General features: G+C 45.6%; 1 protein-coding gene across 3 annotated transcripts in view; it reads left to right on the forward strand.

The window, feature by feature from the left end:
• The first annotated feature begins 7,305 nt into the window (after positions 1–7,305).
• The window catches only part of TTC39A (tetratricopeptide repeat domain 39A), a 55,107-nt gene continuing 40,221 nt past the window's right edge, over positions 7,306–22,191 (forward strand). Inside the window, exon 1 of one of the 3 annotated variants that reach the window (XM_077149696.1) lies at positions 7,306–7,365. In XM_077149696.1, the coding sequence (XP_077005811.1) occupies positions 7,313–7,365 (53 nt within the window). In that variant the 5' untranslated portion in view covers positions 7,306–7,312. Of the gene's footprint in view, positions 7,366–21,589; positions 21,721–22,191 lie in introns of those variants that run through there. The other 2 variants (XM_077149694.1, XM_077149695.1) reach the window with 2 other exon arrangements.

Raw genomic sequence — 22,191 nt, forward strand, 5'->3', positions numbered from 1 at the left:
TCTTTTTTGTGTGTGTGTCTTTGTGGTTTAAAAATAGTTTCTTTACTCTCATCATGTTTTTCACTTTTAAAACTGGCAAGCTAGCAAAAAAACTTAGCTTTTAATTGGGAGAAAAGAGACCTGCTAGAGCATCAAATCTCTTTACATGTTAAAAGGTCCTGCACAACTGACCCTGCAGACAAGCTGAATTTAAAGTAGACTGTGAAATAGATTGTAAATTCTTGAAAATCTTAATTTTTTAACATCAGTTACTGACAATGTATTTAATACCAAGATAAAGAAAAATGCACTTAAAACTGAAATTCCCCAGTGTCACCAAGTTAAGGTGGTAGTAATTTGTTTTAATCAGAGTAACTTACTTGCCCAGCCTATAAATAAATTCTAAAATATCCATTTCATCTTGAAATGGTGCTTTTTCTTCTCCACACACAGTTGGATTGTTGCAAATTCAAAACAAAACTTAAACCACTTTCTTGCACTGCTATTTTTTTCTACTTTTGTAAATAGAAACATTTTTGGCTTAAAAGTCATTATGAAGCAAGGACTGAATCATCATCACACAGCTTTAATTTTGATAAACTAATCCAGTGACTGAAGGATATACAGTGAAAGTTGATTGAGAAGGCAGTATTGAGAGTTGTGATAGGTAGTGTGTGTGTTTTGTTTTATTTTTTTTCCTTCCCCTTACTCTTCAGGAAAAAGGTAAGTTGACTTGAACAACCTACTTCTGCACTGGGAAAATGAATAAATGTTTGAAATACTTTTAAAGAACTTTTAAACAAAAAGCTCTAGAAAATATTAAATATCTGTAACTTATATATGCGAACTTTTGATGTAATAAGTGTACCCTAATCTTATGTATGTTTATCTGGAATACATAGACTATTATCTTTTGTTAAAATATGTATACTCAGTGGACCAATATAATATTAAAGTATGTATATATTATATAAATATACCTTTATCTCATCTTCACTTGTGTAGGATGAATGCCTTAGAGTTGTTTGTGATTATATTTTTCATTGTTGACACTGGCTCCAAAGCCTGTGCTTGAAAAGGCGAGATAAGTATTGCTGAGAACTAAGTGGCACTACTTAGAAAATTTTAAGTATCTTCTACATACTTGTTCATGTTGGTCTCTTTATACAATTTTCTCTGTTTCAGACTTCCAAAATGTAGCCTGTAATTATGAGAACAATAAACTTTAAATAATAAAGCATCCTATTCATACATCCTATTCAAAATGGAATTTTGCAAAATTCTCTAATTATATTTGTGCTTTGTCCAATCAATACAGTCAGTACAGATTAGTATGTACAAAGCTGGTATAGAATAAATGCTCAACAAATTTTAATTTGTTATTAGTTATGTCTGTTATTGTGAAAGAGAGTAGGAAATCTGTGTGCCTAAAGACACAGCCTGAAACATAGATGGCTTTGCATGTTTTTGTGGAATGAAGATTTGTGATAGAGACTCTGAGAAGGCAGTATGATGTAGTCAATTACTATGGTCCTGGGATTGAGTTCCTGTTCTGCCATCTTTGAGAAAGACTATATAGAAAGTAGTGTGCTGTAAAGATGACTTTGAGAAAGTTATCTAACCTCCTGAGCTTCATTTTCCTCATCTGGGCAGGATAATACTTAACAGGAGTATTCTAAAAATTAAATGTTATCATGAAGAACATAGTAGAAGCCCAGTAAATTTTAGGCCACAATTTTATTAATAGTAAAAACAGCTATCAGTAATTTGATGTACATTATGGGTGAAGCACTGTACTGAACACTTAATGTGTTTTTTCTCATTTAATGTTCAAAAGAGCCCTAACTAATAGGTAGTATTATTATCCCCTATTTTAGAAATGGGGAAATTATAGCTCAAAAAAGTTTAAATAATGTGCTTCAAATCATACAGCTAATAAGTAGCTGAGCCAGGAATTCAACTCCAGACTATCTGATTCCAAAACATGATGCTTGTTCCAGTTTACCGTGCTTTATCTCGTTTTATGTTTTAAAATAAAAGGCTTATAGGAAATCCTAGGAACAGGACATATTTAATAATGAGAAGCCAGAGGAGTTAAGATTTTGAGCTAAGTATATTGAGGAACCAGTGGCATGTTTTCATAAGAGTAATAGGGGCAGATTTTTATTCTGGAACAATCTACAATTTGCAGCATGAAGGATGGTTTGAGAGGAGAGAGAAAGACAGACTGCTGTCAGGGAAATTAGGAGGCTTTTGCAGAATGAAGGCCTGAATTGGGGCGGTGGCACTGAGAATGGAAAGGACAGACTTGAGAGATATTTAAAAGAATTGTTAGGACAGTTTGATGTTTTGGAGGGAGCTGGGTCAGGGAGAAAGCCTGAAAGATGTACTCAATAAATAACATGACTAATGAAGGTGGAACCAGAGATAAAGGGCTGCGATGCTTCACTAAGAACTTAGGAATGGGAAAAATCTATGTTAGGAGGAGTTAAACTATAAAGTCCATATATAATGGAGCAAAACAAGGATACACAGAGTCACCCCAGAGAGGTATTATGGCTACCCAACCAGCCAAATCAGCCTGATTTAAACATATTCATCTAAAACTTTTGTCCATTAGAGGGGCTCAGGCAGTCCAGGACTCAGAAAGCAAGAGTAGCCTCAGAGGCAGGAGTCATCCAGAGACCAGCAAGGAGGGATTCTTAAACAATTATAGGTACTTTAAGCCCTGTGGTAAGCAACTATTTTTTTGCAGGAAAGTGGCATTATGATTTCTACCTCCGTCCCTATTAACTTGCTTAATGGGAGCTTTTTTTCCCTTAAACAAATCTCAAGGAAATACTCCTTGAAGGAAATAAATCGTTAATACAGCATGGAATCCTTTTGAAATGTACATAATTTTAACCTCTAACTCTGTTTTCCAACAAAAGGTAATACATTGGGCGGGCCATGGTGGCTCAGCAGGCAAGAATGCTTGCCTGCCATGCCAGAGGACCCAGGTTCGATTCCCGGTGCCTGCCCATGTAAAAAATAAAAAAAAATAAAAATTAAAAAAACAAACAAAAAAAAAAGGTAATACATTAGTTAGATCATGAAATTAATTTAGTGACTCATTAGCAGCATCTAAAAAATGTAAACAAAGTAGTACAATGAACTCTCATGTTCCCATAACCAGTTTCAATAAATATCAGCTCATAACAAAATTTATTTTATCCATACTTTTATCCACTTCCCTCTCATGTTTTTTGAAGCATATCTTTGACATTTATTTCATTTATAAATTTTCCAATATGTTAATGGGCAGCATTTTTAAAATCATGAAATAGAATTCATTATTGAGTATGTATAAGTCACAATATGAAATGTTTGAAAGCTACCAATTCTTTAAAATCTCTTTTAAAGTAAGAAATGCAGGTTCTAATGTTACGTATTCAGGTAAGATAAAAGATTATCTCAGGGAGGGGAAGATGTGTCTCTGTAGAAAGACTCCACCCATTCCTCCTCTCCACTCAACGAGTGTATAGAATGTGTTCGACTGTCCAAGACCTAAGGCTTATTCTCGGCTTCACCTTTCTGTTTCCTTTGGAGTCAGTCCTTGCAAGAACTGTTAATTTGTGAGAAGGAAAGGATCAGGAAAAGGAGCTAACACTTATTGAGGACCTTCTCTAAGCCTGCCATGAAGACTCTTTATGTATATTAACTTATTTACTCTCCACAACACTTAGTACGGATGCAAACATGAGTTATATAGAGAGAAGTGACTTGGCTAAGACCCCTCAAGTCTCAGAGACCAAATGAGATTTCAGCCCAGTTGTCTGGGCTCTGAGACTTGCTTTTACACCACACCAGCCTGCCTTTAGCTAACCTGGAGTTAAAGGCAACCCTTTGAACATAGGTAGCAACAAAGGTTAAGACTTAGAAATCCTAGATCCCAAGAAAGAAACCTCCATCCAGCCTACAGCAGAGCTCACACCACTCCTTGAGTTCTCCAGGACACATGGAAGAGGTTACAAGCAGTAGTACTTGCTCAGCTTTACCACCAAGGAACTGGAAAATGATTCCAGAATCCGTGTAGGCCTCTTAATGTTACTGGGTATGTCAGTGCTGAGCCAACCCTGAATTGTTCTCATCTAGCATGGGTCTCTGTGAACTTGATCAAGTCCTGAGTTAAAAGACCCCTCTGGGATTAGAGATTGACTATATGTGGTATGTTTGCTACCTTAGTCAAAACTCTGGTCCCAGAGTGGGCAGAAGCAGGTTAGGTTAGGACCCCCCCATCCCACTCCCTTGCAGAAAGCCCCCTTAACTACAAAGGAGCATAACTGATAAAGAAAACCCTAGTTCATTACAGCTTCCTGAAAAGGTTCTCAGCCCTGCAGAAGGAACCCAGACCTAGAAGTCTTACTAGCATGGATCTAATTCTGGCCTTACCATTTGCTACTTTTTGTCTTTGAATAAATCTCCTTTCTGGCCCTTAGTGTCCATATCTTTAAAATAGGAATAACACTTCTCTCACAGGGTTGTTGTGAAGATTAGAGATGATGTGAGATTAGAGTGAGCAGATAAGAGCTGTGATGTCTTTAAGAAAGTAAAGATAATACATTTTAGGATAATGTCCATTTACGATTAAATTTCTAAAAGACTGGCTGCACAAGAAGATTAACTTCAGTTATCTTAAAAGTTCATTTATACAGAACATTTAATTCCCCACTGATTCTGAGTAAAACTATCATTGTAGGACGTGCACAGAACATACCTTATGTGTCAGGCATTGTTCTAATCTAATCCTCGCAACAACCCTTGAGATAAGTACTATTATTATCCTCATTTTACAGACAAACTGAAGCACAAAGAGGTTAATAAGTAAACTTGTCCAAAGTCATATGGAGTTAGCAAGTTGTGGGGCCAAAATGCAAACCCAAGTGTATGGCTCCAGATTGAGGAGGGATGGGAAGAGTAAAGCATGCTCTACCTTGAGGTTGTTATGAGATTCCGATAAACTCTGGGAAAATGATTCATAAATGCTGTTTGTGTTCTAAGAGCTTGCATGGCAGCAAAGTAGAGTTCGGGTTAAGATATAGACTCAGATCCAGTTAAGATATAGTCTCAACTTGGGTTGAGTCCCAGTTCTGCCACTTAACTAGCTTGTGTGATCTTGAGCAAATTATTTAATCCCTCTGTGCCTCACTTTCTCACGTATGAAAGTTGGGATTGTAAAAGGACATACATGATTGGATTGTTTTGAGGATTAAATGAGTTGGTACATGCAAAAGATTTAGAATAATGCCTCACATAGTTCTTGACAAATGTCTATTATTTGAACAGGAAACAAGCCTTGGAGTGTAAAAACTGGGGTTAAATCCCAGCTCTTGATTCAATTTTAGGAATGTTTCTGAACTTGTGATTCAGTTTTCTCAAAACAGAGTTGTTGAGTAAAGTAGAGGTAGTATATATAAAGGCCCTCAGTGTACTGCCTGCCACTGAGTAGAAACTTGATAAATATTCATTCATTAACCAGCATTGAGCATCTACTATGTATAACAATAATAGACTCGGGAAGATGCAGATAAGAGGTGCTCTCTGAAACTGTGGTAAAACAGAAATCTGAAAAGTGAGGCCAACATGGTTGTCAATACCTAATAAAAGAATTTAAAAATAGGTAGTGCTAAAAGCTGTGAGAAAGAGATCCCTGCCATTGGGGAGTTATAGGAGGGCTTCCCAGAAGTGGTTTAGCTGCAGACTCAGAGGCTGGGCGGGACTTCTAGTCCTCCCCAGTAGATCAGGCTCTAGGCCGATAAGAGACCAGGCTTCTGAGGCCCTTTGATATTGTTGCCTGTGAGCCTGGGAAGAAGTTGGCTGTGTGTGATGCTTATGACTGCCGAGCTGGACGAAGCTCTGTGGGCTAAGGGGTTTGGGGCTTGGGTGTACCCGTAACTGGAATTTCCAGATCTGGAAGCTCTAGCTTTGTGGTCAGATAGGCAACATTCTTAGGCCCTTATTGGTCTGCCAAGATCATGACATGAGTGCTCAGAATGAAGAGGGAAAGGTCAGATACTTTCTGCTGCCTACCAGGGGAGAGTGAGAGTAACTTTAGGTCTTCTGCTCTCTGGGTGTTTTGCCTGTGCCTACTACTCTATGTCCATCCCACCTGCTGATCATGCCCAAGGAGGGCTGGGTTTATGATCTGGCTCCACCACTAAGTCCCAAGTATGTCAGTTAATGTCTCAGAACCTTGGTTCCATCATCTGTAAAATATGGATAAATGAATATTAACTAGGATGAAAGCAAATAAGAATTTGTGGAAAACACCTGGCCAAGGACTTGGCACATTAGAGACTGCCTGGGGTTTGTAAGAATCACTCACCATTTAACACAATCTGTGCATAAATACCTAGGATACAGACACAGCCCCCAAAAAGACAACACCTGGGTCTCTTTCTTAGCCACCCTGTCCCTACCACATCCTCCCTTGCCCCCCGCCCTTCCCCACCTAGAAGGGTCTTGGGGTCCCTGAATCTGTCCATGCTGGAGCCGAAGTGATTGTTCTCAAGCAACAAATCATGGTGCGCCCCTGATCTTTGTCCTTAGTTGAACGTCTCAGAGCCTGCTCAGTCAGAGGACTGCACCAGGGGCTCACCTTGCTTCTTGGTGGGGGTTTAAAGGAAAGCATGGAACTTCAAACAAAGTTTGTACTGGAGACGTTTTCTTCTGTGCCCCATGTGCCCACGCTACAGCCCACCTGCCTGCCCCCTGCCACTCCAGCCACATGTCCTGCATTCACCACAGTGCTAAAACCCTGAATCCATTCGGGGGGTCCGGGTAAGGCAGGTTGTGGGTGTAGGCAAGAGGGAAAGGCTCTGGTGGTAACACTGCCTGGCAGAGACCCTTTTACTGATACCTGGCACCCTTCAGTATGGAGGGTGGGCACTCGACTGGGAGTGAAGAGGCCTGGGGTAGGTCCTGGTTCTGCCACTGATTCCCTAAGTGACCTCCCTGGCCTCTCTGGGCCTTAGTATCTCCCTGTGCCCAATGATAGACCTCGCTTATTTGAGATCCTTTCTGGCTCTGCATGGGAGTGGCCCTGAAAGGATCTGCCAAGACCATAAAATGAATGCTTGAAACCCCAGGCCGGCCCGGCTCCCGGGACACCGAAGCCTAGGCAGAGTAGGTAGGCCCGGGGCTGGGCGGGGAGGAGCTGCCAGGCCCGCCCAGTCCGCCCCGCGCACCCAGTCCGCTGCTGTGCACCTTCCAGGTGCTGCCGCCGGAGCCCCGCCGCGACCACCGCAGCTGTGAGGGGCCGCCCGCGCCCCCGGTCCGAGTCCGGCAGGCGCCCATGGCTTTTCTGACAGCCTGGAAGAGGGCAGCCTCTCGGAAAAGCGATCGCAGGTACCTGCCGGGATGGGGACTTTGGCCAGAGGCGCGGATACCGCCACTAGGAGACAGCCGACGGGAGGGACAGCTGACTGCTGGGGACGGCAGTGTGTGGGTTGCTGGGCGCGAGGTAACGGCGGGGGCGGGAGGTGCCTGGGAAGGGCAGCCCAGCGCCTCTCACCTCCACGGGCCCCCTGCTCCTGTGTCATGGCCCCCAGCAGGGCCCCAGACAGGAAGATAAGAAGAAGCTGCCCCCTCTATCCCCACCCCAACTCACCCCTTTTTCACCTGAGCCGCGCTTCCGGTGCCACAACTGGTGGGCTTCAGATGAGCTGGAGGCTTGGGGGCGGGCTGGTAGCCAGTTTGCTGTAGTTGTATCCGTGCTCAATCCTGAGGCTTACATACCTGGTGGTCCTGAGCTCTGCATGAGCCAACCCATGAGCACCTGGCACCACAGATAACAGCGGGCAAAGTACTGCCCTGCTGAGTGGTTGTCCACATCTGGGGGGCAGCACGGTGGGATGAAATCCTGGGTCCTAGTCCCTGTCCTGGGTGGAATTATGTGCTCCCCCAAGGTCAACTCTTCAGGGATGTCATTGCCCCCTCTCCTGTGTCATCTCCCCAGCTGTCCTCATCTCCTGGATGAGTTGGTACCTCTAGATGTGTTCCCGTGAGAGAAGGGACAGTTCTGACCTCTGCTCTGTGATTTAACCCCCAAATTTTTCATATTTACATATATAAAGATCACTCTGCTCCCTGGCAGGTCAATCCAACTGCCCTCCCCATGCCTGCATTTAGTTGACCTGGGAGCACCTCAAACTCTGCAAGCCCCAAACCAAATGCAGCATGTTCACCCCCAAACCTGTTCCTCTTCCTCTGTTATAGACATCCACCCACTTGCCTAAGCCCGAAACCCGAGTCATCCCTGACAACTCCCTCACCCCCCCACCCCAGTCACCAACTCTTGCTGATTTTATCTCCTTGAAGTCTTTTCTCAAAACTTTTCATTCTGCTTGCACTATTGCAACAGTCCCTAACTTTCCTGTGCCTCCAATCTGTCCCTTTCCACAGGCTGGTCTTTCTAAAGCACAAACCACATCATGTTATTTTTCTGCTCTTAGGATTCTAGACCTCGAGGAGAGAGCCTGGGACATGTCCAGACCCATTTCTCATCACTCCCTGACCCTCACTCTATCCCAGCAACACCAGGTAGCCTTGTAGTGCTCTTACAGCCATGCTGGGGCTACTCGGGGTGGCCTCTGCTCAGAATGCTGCCTTTCTACTCCTGGGACACATTCTCTAAGACTCTAATTTAGGTGACCTCTTTTGGAGAGCCTTTCTGACCCACCCTTGAGATAGGGTTAGGGGCTTCCAAGTCTCCAGCATCTTTGCTTCCCTTTCATGGTTCTGATTGGTTGTTCAACAAGCAATGTTGAAACCATGTTGCAGCATCGTACTAGGCCCTGCAGATGTGGTATTGCTTCAGACATACAAGTGCCTGCCCTCAGAAGCCTGTGATCTAGTGGAAGAGATAGACATAAACAAGAAGACGAATAAACAAGTGAACATCAGAAACAGATGCTAAATAAGACTTAAAATAGGGCAATGCGATGGGCAGTAAAGTTGAACCTGCTTGGAGCATCCCAGGCAGTGAGGACAGAAAGGGCTGGGAGATAAAGAGGATTGGGGATCTGTGCCTGATGAGATGCGGGAGGGAAGTTGCCCAGAACAAACAGGGGAAGGAGCTTGGATTTATTGGGGAACCATAATCCTGCTACCCCATGGAGAAAGGAGTCACAGGCAGGCCATTACCACACTGGGGCACTGTCACCTGCTCCTTATCTGTCTCACTACAATACCTGGGAAGGGAACAAGGTCTATCTGCCTCCATGTTCCTGGAGCCCAGCAGAGAATGAGGCTCAGAGAGTGCATTTTGGTTTTGATGAAGACTTGGGGGAATGATTTCTGTGGAGGACGAGATATCCTGGCTGGGATAATGAGAAGCATCAGCATCCAGATAGATTTTATGCCCCAGGCCTGCCTTGCCTGTGAGAACACCATTTTGCGCTGTCTGGTAGGCAGAGCCTTTCAAGAGTGTGTATGTTGCCGTCACAGTGTGGAGGGAGATTGGAGGCAAGGAGACCAGTGGGGAAGCTGACGTGAAGGTCCAGGAGAAAGATGCTGGGGTGTGGATTACGTGGATGGAGGAGATGGGGGAAAACAGTTAAGAAGGAAAAATTGACAAACTGTGAATGGACAGGCTGGAAGACAAGACCCAGAATTACCAACAGTGGGAAGAAGTGAGAGGCAATGTGGAGGATGGGAAAAATGGCTTCTGGCCAAGTAGAGGCCTCTGCATCCCAGGGACTTGTGTAAGGGTGGACATGTGTGGACCGGCATACATGTGCCTTCACACTTGAACCTGCCCTTGGGAGCCAGCATTCTACTGGGCTGGACACAAGTGCCCCAGGGAACTCTTTAGTTCCAGTGACCCCCACAAAGTCTCACACCTGCAGCTCAAACCCATGTCTCCATTCTCCCAGCTCAAGACCCTCTCCACCTCCACCGTGCCCCGCTCTGTCTCTGGCAGCCTGGCCGAAGGGTGAGGGACTGGGAAAGTAAGAAGCAGCAACTCAATCCCTGCTCTGCCACTTACGGGCTTTGGGACCTTGATCTCTGTTAGCCTCAGTTTACTCAGCTGTGAAATAACAGCTACTCATTGAACAATGGGAAGATATAGTGAAATCTCCTAGTGAAATATGTAAAGCACCTAACGAACAGCTACTGGGGCTTATTCAGTTTCAGTAAAGGGGAAAATGAGAGTTCATTTCCTTCTTGGCACTCATGTAAGGTGATCTTCCTATCAGGATATTTGCATTAAACAGAAGAGATTCTGAAAGACTGAAAAAAGAACGCTTCAAAGGTTTGGGAACTAAGTGTGGGATTTTAGGCCCCAGAAATGAGTATCGAGGAGCTATTACATAACCAAATAGGGCCCCTTCCTGGCCACACTGGTAGCCCCCACTCATAGCTGCTGTTCCTGGGTGCTCTCCAAGTAGGAGACAGCACCAGGAACTAAGGGAGACGTGCAGGCAGGCATATCGCTTTTAAGAGAGTAATTAAGAGGCTGAGCTGCTGTGGGAGTGTCTGGACTCTAGACCAGCACTGAGTTTTTAGTACGATTTTTCTCAGCTCTTGCAAGCTGAAGTGTTTGTGATTCTCATACTTGTGATTTAAAGATTCCGAGGCTCTACAATGTTGAAGCATCAGATCCCAGGATTCTGGGCCCTCTTGCCAAGGCCCAGAAGGGCAGCCGGACTGGGAGGGGCAGGCTCTGGTGCATGATGCGGCCAGTCAGATCCTCCACCCCTGGTGACGGTCGCGTTCAAGACCTCCAAGCCACCTTTGTTCCTCTTCCTCAATTATGGAGGGATTCAGACGGCACATATTTTGTTCCTTTCTCACAGTAAATGAGAAATAGATTTTTTTTCAGGTTATAATTTCAATTCTGACAGCATGCTACATTTACTGAAATTGCTTCAGTCGCTTTGTCCTTCCCTTGAAATTTTCTGCCTCTCAACTCAATTTCTCCCCGTGGTCAGCTTCATTGTCCCCTAATGCTCACCCTGCTTCGCCACTAAGGGCAAGACACGACTGCCAGAAGCTTCCCAGCTCGAATCTGGGCCTGCAAGACAAAGCAGTTAAAAGTGCTCCAGTATCAAACAGGCTGATTTTGAGTGCTGACTCTGCCACTTTCTAGCAGTGTGATCGTGGACAGATTATTGCTTGGGTTTCATCCTTGGTAAGATGACAATTGTTGTGAGATGACATGAATGAGTTAATGCAGAGCACTGAGAAGAGACCTTCCACATAGTCGGAGCTGTACCGAGTGTTAGCAATTATTATGATCAGTCCCCCCAGGCCAGGAGAGGAAGGGGCTTCTCCTCCAGCTTTAGCTTGAAATAGCTCAGGGAAATATTCTGATTGGCTGTTCCCTTAATCGATCACTTTGCCTTAGGAGGTGGGGGTTACAATAAGAGCAATGGGCTAGAGAGGAGGGAAGGAGAAATAGTTCTCCAAAACCAAATTGGGGGTAGGGAGGGAGGTGGGTGGATGAGGATGGTTGGGTAGCTTAGATGCGGCCAGTTTGTATAGGTCTTAAAGTAAAACCAGAGTCATGCAATGCCCTATCTATAAGGCCAGATGAAGGGTTTGGTTGGAGCTGCTGTTTTAAACCTTTTCTGCTCTAAGCCTTTTCTTCTCATGTCCTGGCAGGGCCCTCCTTGATGGCAGAGATTCAGGAGTTCTTGGGTGGGCGAATGCCTGATTCATTCCTGGCTGAAACCCCAGCCCATGACACGGCATTGGGGCCAATAGGTGTTGGATGCTTTGAAGACAACAGTCTATGTGGAGGTCCATGAGTTTGCTCATTTGTTCATTCATTCATTCATCCATTCATTCAGTGGATCCTTTGACTATCTCCTACGTTCTAGGTCCTGTGCTGACACTGGGTCAGGATTAGAGGGGTGAGAAGTCCATTCTACCTACCTGCCTTCCCTCCTTCTCTGAATCTGCCTGTTCTGTGTTCTCTGAACTCTCCCCACTCAGAGAAATAGAGCCTACCTACAGAACTTCATTTCTGGAGGGCCCAGAGTATCTCCAACCAAGGAAGTACCTTCCATCATCTTCCTTCGCAAGAGAGAAGGAAATTTCTTTCTTAACCCAAGACTCCCAAGCTTCCCTTTCCTACCCCAAGATCAGCCCTTTCCCAGGTGAACAGCAGTGCAGAAATTGATGGCGTAGAAACAATCATGCACAAATATCAGACTCCCCTGTCCCCTATTTGACAGTGACAGTCCAGATCAATTGGTGTGGGTCAGAGGGCAGTAGGGCAGTGAGCTCCAGGAGGCCCCTGACCTAGCCAAGGAGGGTGGGCTCCCTTATAGGGAAGACATCTGAACTGAAACCTATATAGGTTGAGTAGGAGTTTTGACGTTTGGCAGGTTTTTTTTTTTTTTTTTTTTTAACTTTTTATTGCAGCAACCAGTGTGGAACACAAAATTTCTCATTTAAGCTGAATTCAACTGTACAATTCAGTAATATTGTGTACCCTCACCAACAACTATTACCACTCCTTTTTCATTTTTCTCAAACAGAAACTACTCACCCATTAAGCTATAATTCCCTCTTTCTGTCCCACCCATCCTGCCCCGGAAACCTGTAAACCACCACCTGTTTCTACTATGTTTGGTTATTTCAGGTATTTTATATAAGTCAAAATCACAAAATATTTGCCTTTTTTTGCAACTGGCGTATTTCTCTCAGCATGATGTCTTCAATGTTCATCCACATTACATCAGAATTTTATTCCTTTTCACAGCTGAATAATATCCCAATGTATAATATATAGCACTTTTGTTTACCATTCATATATTAATAGACACTTCAGTTTCTTCCACCTTTTCGTGATTGTGAATAATGCTGCTGTAAACATTAGTGTGCAAAATCTGTTTGAGTCCGTACTATCAATTCGTTAGGGTATAGATCAAGAATTGGGAATGGCAGATGTCATGGTCAGGTTCATGTGTCAACTTGGCCAAGTGGTGGTACCTGTTTGTCTGGTTGGGCAAGTGCTGGCCTGTCTGTTGCTATGAGGACATTTCATAAAATTAAATCATGGTCATGTAGGCTGCATCCACAGCTGATTCCATTTGTAATCAGCCAAGGGGAGTGTCTTCTGCAATGAGTGATGCTTAATCTAATCACTGGAAGCCTTTTAAGGAGGATTCAGAAGAGACAGGCTCTCTTCCTGCTTCAACCAGTGAGTCTCTCCTGTGGAGTTCGTTCAGACCTTCCATGGGAATTGTCGGCCTCACAGCTTGCGCTGCGGATTTTGAACTATACATTCCCATGGTTACATGAGACACTTTTATAACTTTTATATTTTACAGATATTTCCTGTTGATTCTGTTTCTCTAGAGAACCTTCACTAATACAACTTGGTACTAGGAGTGGTTCTTAAGAAATAGAATCTTAAAAAATGGGTTTTTATGATTGGTCATCTACTCTGACTGAACTCAAAGGCACTAAGGACTCTGATTCCTATAATCAGAATGATATTGCCAATCCATGGGGTGAGTTGGCAAAAGACATAGTCAAAACACCACCATTTGATTCTTCTAAAGCTTCGAAGCCAATCTCTGGGGGGTAATGTTTTTGACACCATTATGGAGTTTTGTGGAAATAGGAGGCATAGAGATGTTGGCTGGTTGTTGTAGATAAACTATATACATTAATGACTGAAAGGGATGGGCTTAAAGCTTCAAATGAGAAGCTTATGCGCCATCTACAGCTGTAAACGCTTCTATGAGTGTCCCGAAGGAAACTCTTATTTCCTGTAGCCGTAGACTTGAGAACTCCGAAAAGCAGACTCAGAATTTTATTGTTAGAGTAGCAACTTTACAACATAAATTGAAATCTCAGTCTTGCGTGGTGTCTTCTGTTAAAGTGAGGGAATTGATTGGAAAGGAGTGGGAGCCTGAAAAATGGGATGGTGACATATGGATGGATGATGATGTTGGTGGTGAGGTTGAAACCCTAGGTCATGCTGAGTCTTCTCTAGATAACCCTGTAATAGTTTGCACTGAGGACATAGCTGCCCCACCCCCAGACTGTCAACCTCCTCCTGAAGGGATTAGCCCTAGAGTGATTAATCCTGTTTCACCAGATGAAACTGCAAATGAAGGCCCCGAAGCAAATGGCTTGGAAGAGACTTCTAATTCTTTTCATGACCCACCCCCACCACCCCTCATTTCTTCTAGACCTATAACTAGATTAAAGTCCCAACAGGCCCCTAAAGGTGAGGTACAAAGTATCACACATGAGGAGGTACATTGTACTCCAAAAGAACTGTGTGCGTTTTCCAATTTATATAGATAGAAATCAGGGTAATATGTGTGGCAATGGATTTTAAGGGTGTGGGATAAGGGTGGGAGGAATATAAGGCTGGATCAGGCTGAATTTATTGATATGGGCCCACTAAGCAGAGAATCTGCATTCAATGTTATAGCCCAAGGAGTTAGAAAAGGCATTAACAGTTTGTTTGGATGGTTGGCTGAAACATGGATCAAAAGGTGGCTGACATTACCTGAGATTGAAATGACAGAACTGCCCTGGTATAATGTAGATGAGGGGATCCAGAGGCTTAGAGAGATTGGAATGTTAGAGTGGATTTATCATGCAAAGCCTGCTCTTACACCCCAGGAATGTCCAGAGGATGCACCTTTTACCAGAACAGTGAGAAATAAAGTTGAGAGACTAGTGCCATCATCCCTGAAGAGCTCTGAGTTGCACTTCTCTATAAGTCAGATATTATTGTGGGAACTGCAGTTACTGAGCTGGAATCCTTAAACATAATGGGATGACCAGATCCTGAGTTGGCAGAAGCCAGTGGCAGCACTTAATCGCCAAAGATAGGGTAAACGTGGCTATTATAATAGACAGCAAACTCAAAAGAGGAGTCAAAATAATCTAACTTGCAGAGATTTGTGGCGTTGGCTAGCAAATCCTGGGGTACCTACAAGTACAGTAGATCTAGGCAGTCTATTAAATTCTTGTTTGAGTTGCATAAGCAAAGGAGTTCTAGGTCAAGTGACAGAAGTCTAACTTGAACTACAGAAACACAAAGTCACGGCCCCTTAATCAATTTCCAGACTTGAGATAGTTTATAGACCCAGAGCCCCTTGAATGAAGGGGAGGTCAGGTCTCTTCGGGGAAGAACCCTGTTATACTGCCACAAATCTATACTGTTTATCTTCCTCCAAGCCTTCCCCAAGGAGACCAATGGCCTTTTACCAGGGTAGCTGTGCATTAGGGAAAAGGAAATGATCAGATATTTTGTGGATTACTAGACACTGCTTCAGAAGTGACATTAATTCCAGGGGACCCAAAACGTCACTCAAGTCCACCAGTGAGAGTGGGGGCTTATGGAGGCCAGGTGATAGATGGCATTTTAGCTCAGGTCTGTCTCACAGTGGGTCCAGTGGGGCCCTGAACCCAATCTGTAGTTATTTCCCCAGTTCCAGAATGCATAATTGGAATAGACATACTGGGCAACTGGCAGAATCACCACATTGGCTCTCTAACTCATGGGGTGAGGGCTATTAAGGTGGGAAAGGTTAAGTGGAAGCCACTAGAACTGCCCCTACCAAGCAAAATAGTAAATCAGAAGCAATGCCAGATTCCTGGAGGGATTGCAGAGATCGCAAGGACTTGAAGGATGCAGGGGGTAGTGATTACCACCACATCCCCATTCAACTCTCCTATTTGGCCTGTGCAGAAAACAGATGGGTCTTGGAGGATGACAGTGGATTATCGTAAGCTCAACCAGGTGGTAACTCCAATTGCAGCTGCTGTTCTGACGTGGTATCATTGCTTGAGCAAATCAATACATCCCCTGGCACCAGGTATGCAGCTATTGATCTGGCAAACACTTTTTTCTCAATAGCTGTAGTAAGGACCACCAGAAACAGTTTGCATTCAGCTGGCAAGGTCAACAACATACTTTCACTGTCCTACTTCAGGGGTACATCAACTCTCTAGCCCTATGTCATAATCTTGTCCTCAGGTATCTTGATCATTTCTCCCTCCCATAAGAATCACACTGGTCCATTATATTGATGATATCATATTGATTGGACCTACTGAGCAAGAAGTAGCAACTACTTTAGACTTACTGGGAAGGCACTTGTGCATCAGAGGATGGGAGATAAATCCAACAAAAATACAGGGGCCTTCCACCTCAGTGAAATTTTTAGGTGTTCAGTGGTGTGGGGCATGTCAAAATATCCTTTCTAAAGTAAAGGATAAGTGCTGCATCTGGCCCTTCCTACAACCAAAAAAGAGCCACAACACCTAGTTGGTCTCTTTGGATTTTGGTGACAACATATTCCTCATTTGGGTGTGCTACTCCGGCCCATTTATTGATTGACCAGAAAAGCTGCTAATTTTGAATGAGGACCTGAACAAGAGGAGGCTCTACGACAGGTCCAGGCTGCTGTACAAGCTGCTCTACCACTTGGACCATATGATCCCATAGAGCCAATGGTGCTGGAAGTGTCAGTTGCAAATAGAGATGCTGTCTGGAGCGTTTGGCAGACCCCTGTAGGAGAATCACAACACAGACCCTTAGGATTTTGGAGCAAAGCCTTACCATCTGCTGCAGATAACTACTCTCCTTTTGAGAAACAGCTTTTGACCTGCTACTGGGCCTTAGTAGAGACTGAATGTTTAACCATGGGCCACCAGTTACCATGAGACCTGAGTTATCTGAGTTGGGTGTTGTCTGACCCACCAAGCCATAAAGTTGGGCATGCGCATCAGCACTCTATTGTAAAATGGAAATGGGATATATGAGATAGGGCCAGAGCAGGTCCTGAAGGCACAAATAAATTACATGAGGAAGTGGCCCAAAAGCCCATGGTCTCCACTCTTGCGACATTACCTTCTCTTTCCCAGACCAGAGCTATGGCCTCTTAGGGAGTTCCTTACAGTGAATTAACTGAGGAAGAGAAAACTCGGGCCTGGTTTACAGATGGTTCAGCACGATATGCAAGTACCACCCGAAAGTGGACAGCTGCAGCACTACAACCCCTTTCTGGGGTGTCCTTGAAGGACAGTGGTGAGGGGAAATCCTCCCAGTGGGCGGAATTTTGAGCAATGCACCTGGTTATTCATTTTGCTTGGAAGGGAAACTGGCCAGAGGTGAGTTTGTATACTGACTCATGGACAGTTGCTAATGGTTTGGCTGAATGGTCATGGACTTGGAAAGACCATAATTGGAAAATTGGTGACAAAGATGTCTGGGGAAGAGGTATGTGGATAGACCTTTCTGAGTGGGCTAAAACATGAAGATTTTTGTGTCCCATGTGAATGCGCACCAGAGGGTGACTTCAGCAGAGAAGGTTTTAATAATCAAGTGGATAAGATGACCTGTTCTGTGGATACCAGTCAGTTTCTTTCCCCAGCAACTCCTGTCATTGCCCAATGGACTCATGAAAAAAGTGGTCATGGTGGTAGGGATGGAGGTTATGCACGGGCTCAGCAACATGGACTTCTACTCACCAAGGCTGACCTGGCTACAGTCACCACTGAGTGCCCAATCTGCCAGCAGCAGAGACCCACATTCAGCCCCTGATATAGCACCATTCCACGACGTGACCAGCCAGCTACATGGTGGCAGGTTGATTACATTGGACCACTCCCTTCATGGAAGGGGCAGTGATTTGTTTTAACTGGAATAGACACATACTCCGGATATGGGTTTGCTTTCCCTGCATGCAATGCTTCTGCCTAAACTACCATTTGTGGGCTTACAGAATGCCTTATCCATCGTCATGGTATTCCATACAGCATTGCTTCTGATCAAGGAATACACTTCACAGCAAATGAAGTGCAGGAATGGGCACATGCTCAAGGAATTCTCTGGTCTTACCATGTTCCCCATCATCCTGAAGCAGCTGGATTGATAGAATGGTGGAATGGCCTTATGAAATCTCAATTATGGTGCCAACTAGGTGGCAATACCTTGAAGGGCTGGGGTAATGTTCTCCAGGATCTGTGTATGCTCTGAATCAGCGTGCTGTATGGTGCTGTTTCACCCATAGCCAGGATCCATGGGTCCAGGAACCAAGGAGTGGAAATAAGAGTGACACCACTCACTATTACCCCTAGTAATCCACTAGGAAAAATTTTGCTTCATGTCCCCGCGACCCTGAGCTCTGCTGTTCTACAGGTTTTAGTTCCAAAAGGGGGAGTGCTTCCACCAGGAGAAACAACAATGGTTCCATTGAACTGGAATCTAAGACTGCCACCTGGTCACTTCAGGCTACTCATGTCCCTGGATCAACAAGCCAAGAAGGGGATTGCATTACTGGCTGGGGTGATTGGCCCTGACTTATCAGGGGGAAATAGGACTGCAACTGCACAATGGAGGTAAAGAAGAGTTTTCCTGGAATACAGAAGATTTCCTGGGGTGTTTTTTAGTACTACCATGCCCTGTGATTAAAATCAATGGAAAACTGCAACAGCCCAATCCAGGCAGGATTACCAATGGCTCTGAAACTTCAGGAATGAAGGTTTTGGATCATCCCACCAGGCAAAGAACCATGGCCAGTTGAAGCACTTGCTGAGGGTAAAGGAAACATGGAATGCGTAGTGGAAGAAGGTAGTGATAAATATGAACTACAACTACATGATCAGTTACAGAAACGAGGACTGTGATGCTGTTTTGTTCATGTTATTCTATTTAAGTTGTAAGACATCAAGTTTAAGAATGAATATTACCCATGGACTTGCACCCTGTTCAGGGGAGATTTAATGTGTTTCCAGTTATATGCAGGACAGTTGAGTATTGTTAGGTGAGGGAAAAAAATGTGTCTTTTATTGTTTTCTATTTAGAAATTAGGTATGGTTTAAGGTGATGAGTATAGTTGCCAAGTTGACAAGGGGTGAACTGTCATGGTCAGGTTCACGTGTCAACTTGGCCAGGTGGTGGTACCTGTTTGTCTGGTTGGGCAAGTGCTGGCCTGTCTGTTGCTATGAGGACATTTCATAGAATTAAATCATGATCATGTTGGCTGCATCCACAGCTGATTCCATTTGTAATCAGTCAAGGGGAGTGTCTCCTGCAAGGAGTGATGCTTAATCTAATCACTGGAAGCCTTTTAAGGAGGATTCAGAAGAGACAGGCTCTCTTCCTGCTTCGGCCGGCGAGTCTCTCCTGTGGAGTTTGTCCAGACCCTCTATCAGAGTCATCAGCTTCACAGCCTGCCCTGTGGATTTTGGACTCTATGTTCCCATGGTTATGTAAGACACTTTTATATATTTACGATATTTCCTATTGAATCTGTTTCTTTAGAGAACCCTAATACAGCAGATGATATGTTAATTCGATTTTCAATTCTGATGAACCTCCAAACTGATTTCCACGGTGGCTGCACCCTTCTACATTGCCACCAACAATGTGTAAGTGTTTCTATTTCCCTGCATCCAACATTTATTATTTTGCTTGTTTGTTTTAATTATAGCCATCCTAGTGGTGTGAAGTGATATCTTAGTGTGGTTTTGATTTGCAATTCTCTGTTGACCAATGATGTGGAGCATCTTTGCATGTGCTTATTGGCCATTTGTATGTCTTTGGAGAAATGTCTATTTAGGTCCTTTGCCCATTTTTAAGTTGGGTTATTTGTGTTTTTATTGTAGCAGTTCTTTATTCTGTATTAAAAGCTATCAGATATATGGTTCGTGATTGTTTTCTCCCATTCTGCAGATTGTTCACTTTCTTAATAGAGTCCTTTGACGTGCAAAAGTTTTTAATTTTGAGGAATTCCATTTTATCTATTTTTGTTGTTGTTGTTGCTTGTGCTTTTTATGAGGCAGGTTTTTGATATGTGTTGCTCCTTCCAAGGCCCTGGGAGGGCACAGGCAATTTTATATTGGTAAACTTTTATTTTAAAAAGAGGCCTCCAAATTGTAAGCTTCTGGACCCACCCCTGTTTAAATGAATGGATAATAAGTAACGAGGGTAGAAAGTATGTTCCTGGCAGAGGGAAAAGCATGTGCAAAGTCAAAGATTTGAAAGTGCACAGCAAGTAATAGGCCCCCCATGTGCCATCCAGCCTCATCACCTGGGACTTCTCTTCAACTACACGCTGCCGTTCTTCTCACCAGTCTCATGAACTCCAAGGGAGATGGCACTCATCCACGCTGTTCCCCCAATTGGAACAACCTCTCCATGAGTTCATTGTGTTTAAGTAATATATAATATAAACTTCAAGGCTCAGCTCTGTCCCTACCTCCTCCAGGAAGACCCCCAGACTTCTCTAGCCTTTAACAATATGTAACATTGTTCCTCATCTGGACTGATACAGCTGATGGTGGATGACATCATAGCCTGCTCATTGTAGTTCCTTATTTTTCCATGTCTGTGTCTAAGAATCTCAGAGGTGGGATGATCCTTATATGTGAGCATCTGGCCTCGGCTCACATATATGAAGGAGAGGGAACTCACTACCTTTCCAGGCAGCTGGTTGAGATTTAAACACTAACCCCCTACCCACCAAAGCCTCCCTCTGCCACCTCACCAGGCCCAACCTTCTGGGCTCCCATGGGACCTGGTCTAAGCCCTCTTCCCACCCATGACTCCCTCTACAGGTTTCCCCTTCCTATTTCCTTTTCTGATATCCTGGAGCTGATCCAAGGGAGCTGGAGTCCCTCCTCTTTCTGTCCCCTGCCTTTGTGAAGGGACAGCTCTAATGGCAGCTCCGTGCTCTGATGAGTCATGCATGGTTAAAGGCATCTGGGGCCAGGAGGTGGCAGCTGGTTAACTCCTCACAGGCAAGTGGCTTTCTCTACCAGGGGACCAGGTCTGTTTCCACCTTGGTCCTACACACCACCTCTGAGCCAGCACACAGCAGGCACCCGAAGAGCTTTACGGTGACCCCCACTGGAGGGGGGACAGGGAAGCAAGGGACCAGAATGTACGTTTTGGAGTCAGGGGGCTGAGTTCCAATCCCTGCGAGCCACTTATTAGGTGAATGGCCATGGACAACTTACATGAACTCTTTGCGCCTCGGTTTCCCCATCTGTAAAATGGCAGTTATGGGATTATTCTAGTGTTATTTCCCACTTTCTAGTATTGTGCAAACCCAGTCACACAGGCGACAAGGGGATGGAATTAAAAGCTAAGCCTGGCTCTGGAGGCTGGGACTTTTTCTGTCCGTGTGCCCCCCCCCCCCACCCCCATCAATGCACTCCAGAGTAAGTGGGGTGATGAAGGGCTCCGGTGGGGGTCGCTGCTGGGCGGAAGCCGCGGATGGGGGGCGGGGGTGGGGGGTGACAGGCAGATGGACCTCAGGTCTAGGAGAACAACTTTCTGGCCCCCAATAGTTGGGGCCGTCTGAGGCGGGAGTCTCTGGGGTGTGCGCGCAGAGGATAGGCGGTATGGGCCGACCAGACTCTTCCTTGAACTGGATTGGGGGGTCGGGGGGGGACGGTTTGGGAGGGGGGAATTTCCCAATGCAGGTCCGGCCAAGGCGGCCCCCCGCCCCCCAGTTCTGCCCTATCTCGCGTCGGCTGCAGGCGGCCGGCCACCGCGGCCCCACAGGAAGACCTAGGCCGGCCCGGCCCCGCTGCCTTCCCCGCCCCCGGCGCGCCCCTCCCCAGTCGCCGCGTCCGCGGCTCGGCCGCACAGCGCCCGGCTCGGGGTAACGGCGGCAGCACCTGGGCCGCGGCTGGCGTCCGGTGGGGGCAGCGCCGCCAGCCCCGCTCCGCGATGACCACCTCCGGCGCCCTGGACGCCCTGCCCGCGGGGTAAGTGCGCGCGGGACGGCTCCTGGGGGCTCAGGCCCCGGCGCGGTGGGAGCAGGGGCGTGGGGCGGGCGCAGCGCCAGGCCTCCCCGGAGCTGGTCGCCCCGCGGCCCGCATTGCGGCCTCCAGTCCCCTGGCCCTGGTTAGCACCGCGTCCCCCAACCCGCCACGGGCGTCTGGTCTGGGTGCCGCCGCCGCCGCCGCCGCCTCCTTTGGGGAGCGGGGGAGGGGGGCTGCTGAAACAGCCGAGGAGAGTGTGGCGTCGCTGGGGACCCCGGGTCGGTCACTCCCCCTCTGGGTATCAACTTTCTCACGGGGCTGTGAAAGCTGCCACCCTCAGAGCCGCCTTCCTGTCGGCGTGGCGTTTACACCCGTGAGGTGGGCTGTTTTTATCAACCTCATTGCAGCTGAGGAAACTGAGGCAGGGCTCTTAGGTGACTTGTCTTTGATCACCCAGGAGGTAGGAGGTGGGGC

Source organism: Tamandua tetradactyla, chromosome 2 (genome assembly GCF_023851605.1).
Source record: "Tamandua tetradactyla isolate mTamTet1 chromosome 2, mTamTet1.pri, whole genome shotgun sequence".
NCBI classification, from domain to species: domain Eukaryota; kingdom Metazoa; phylum Chordata; class Mammalia; order Pilosa; family Myrmecophagidae; genus Tamandua; species Tamandua tetradactyla.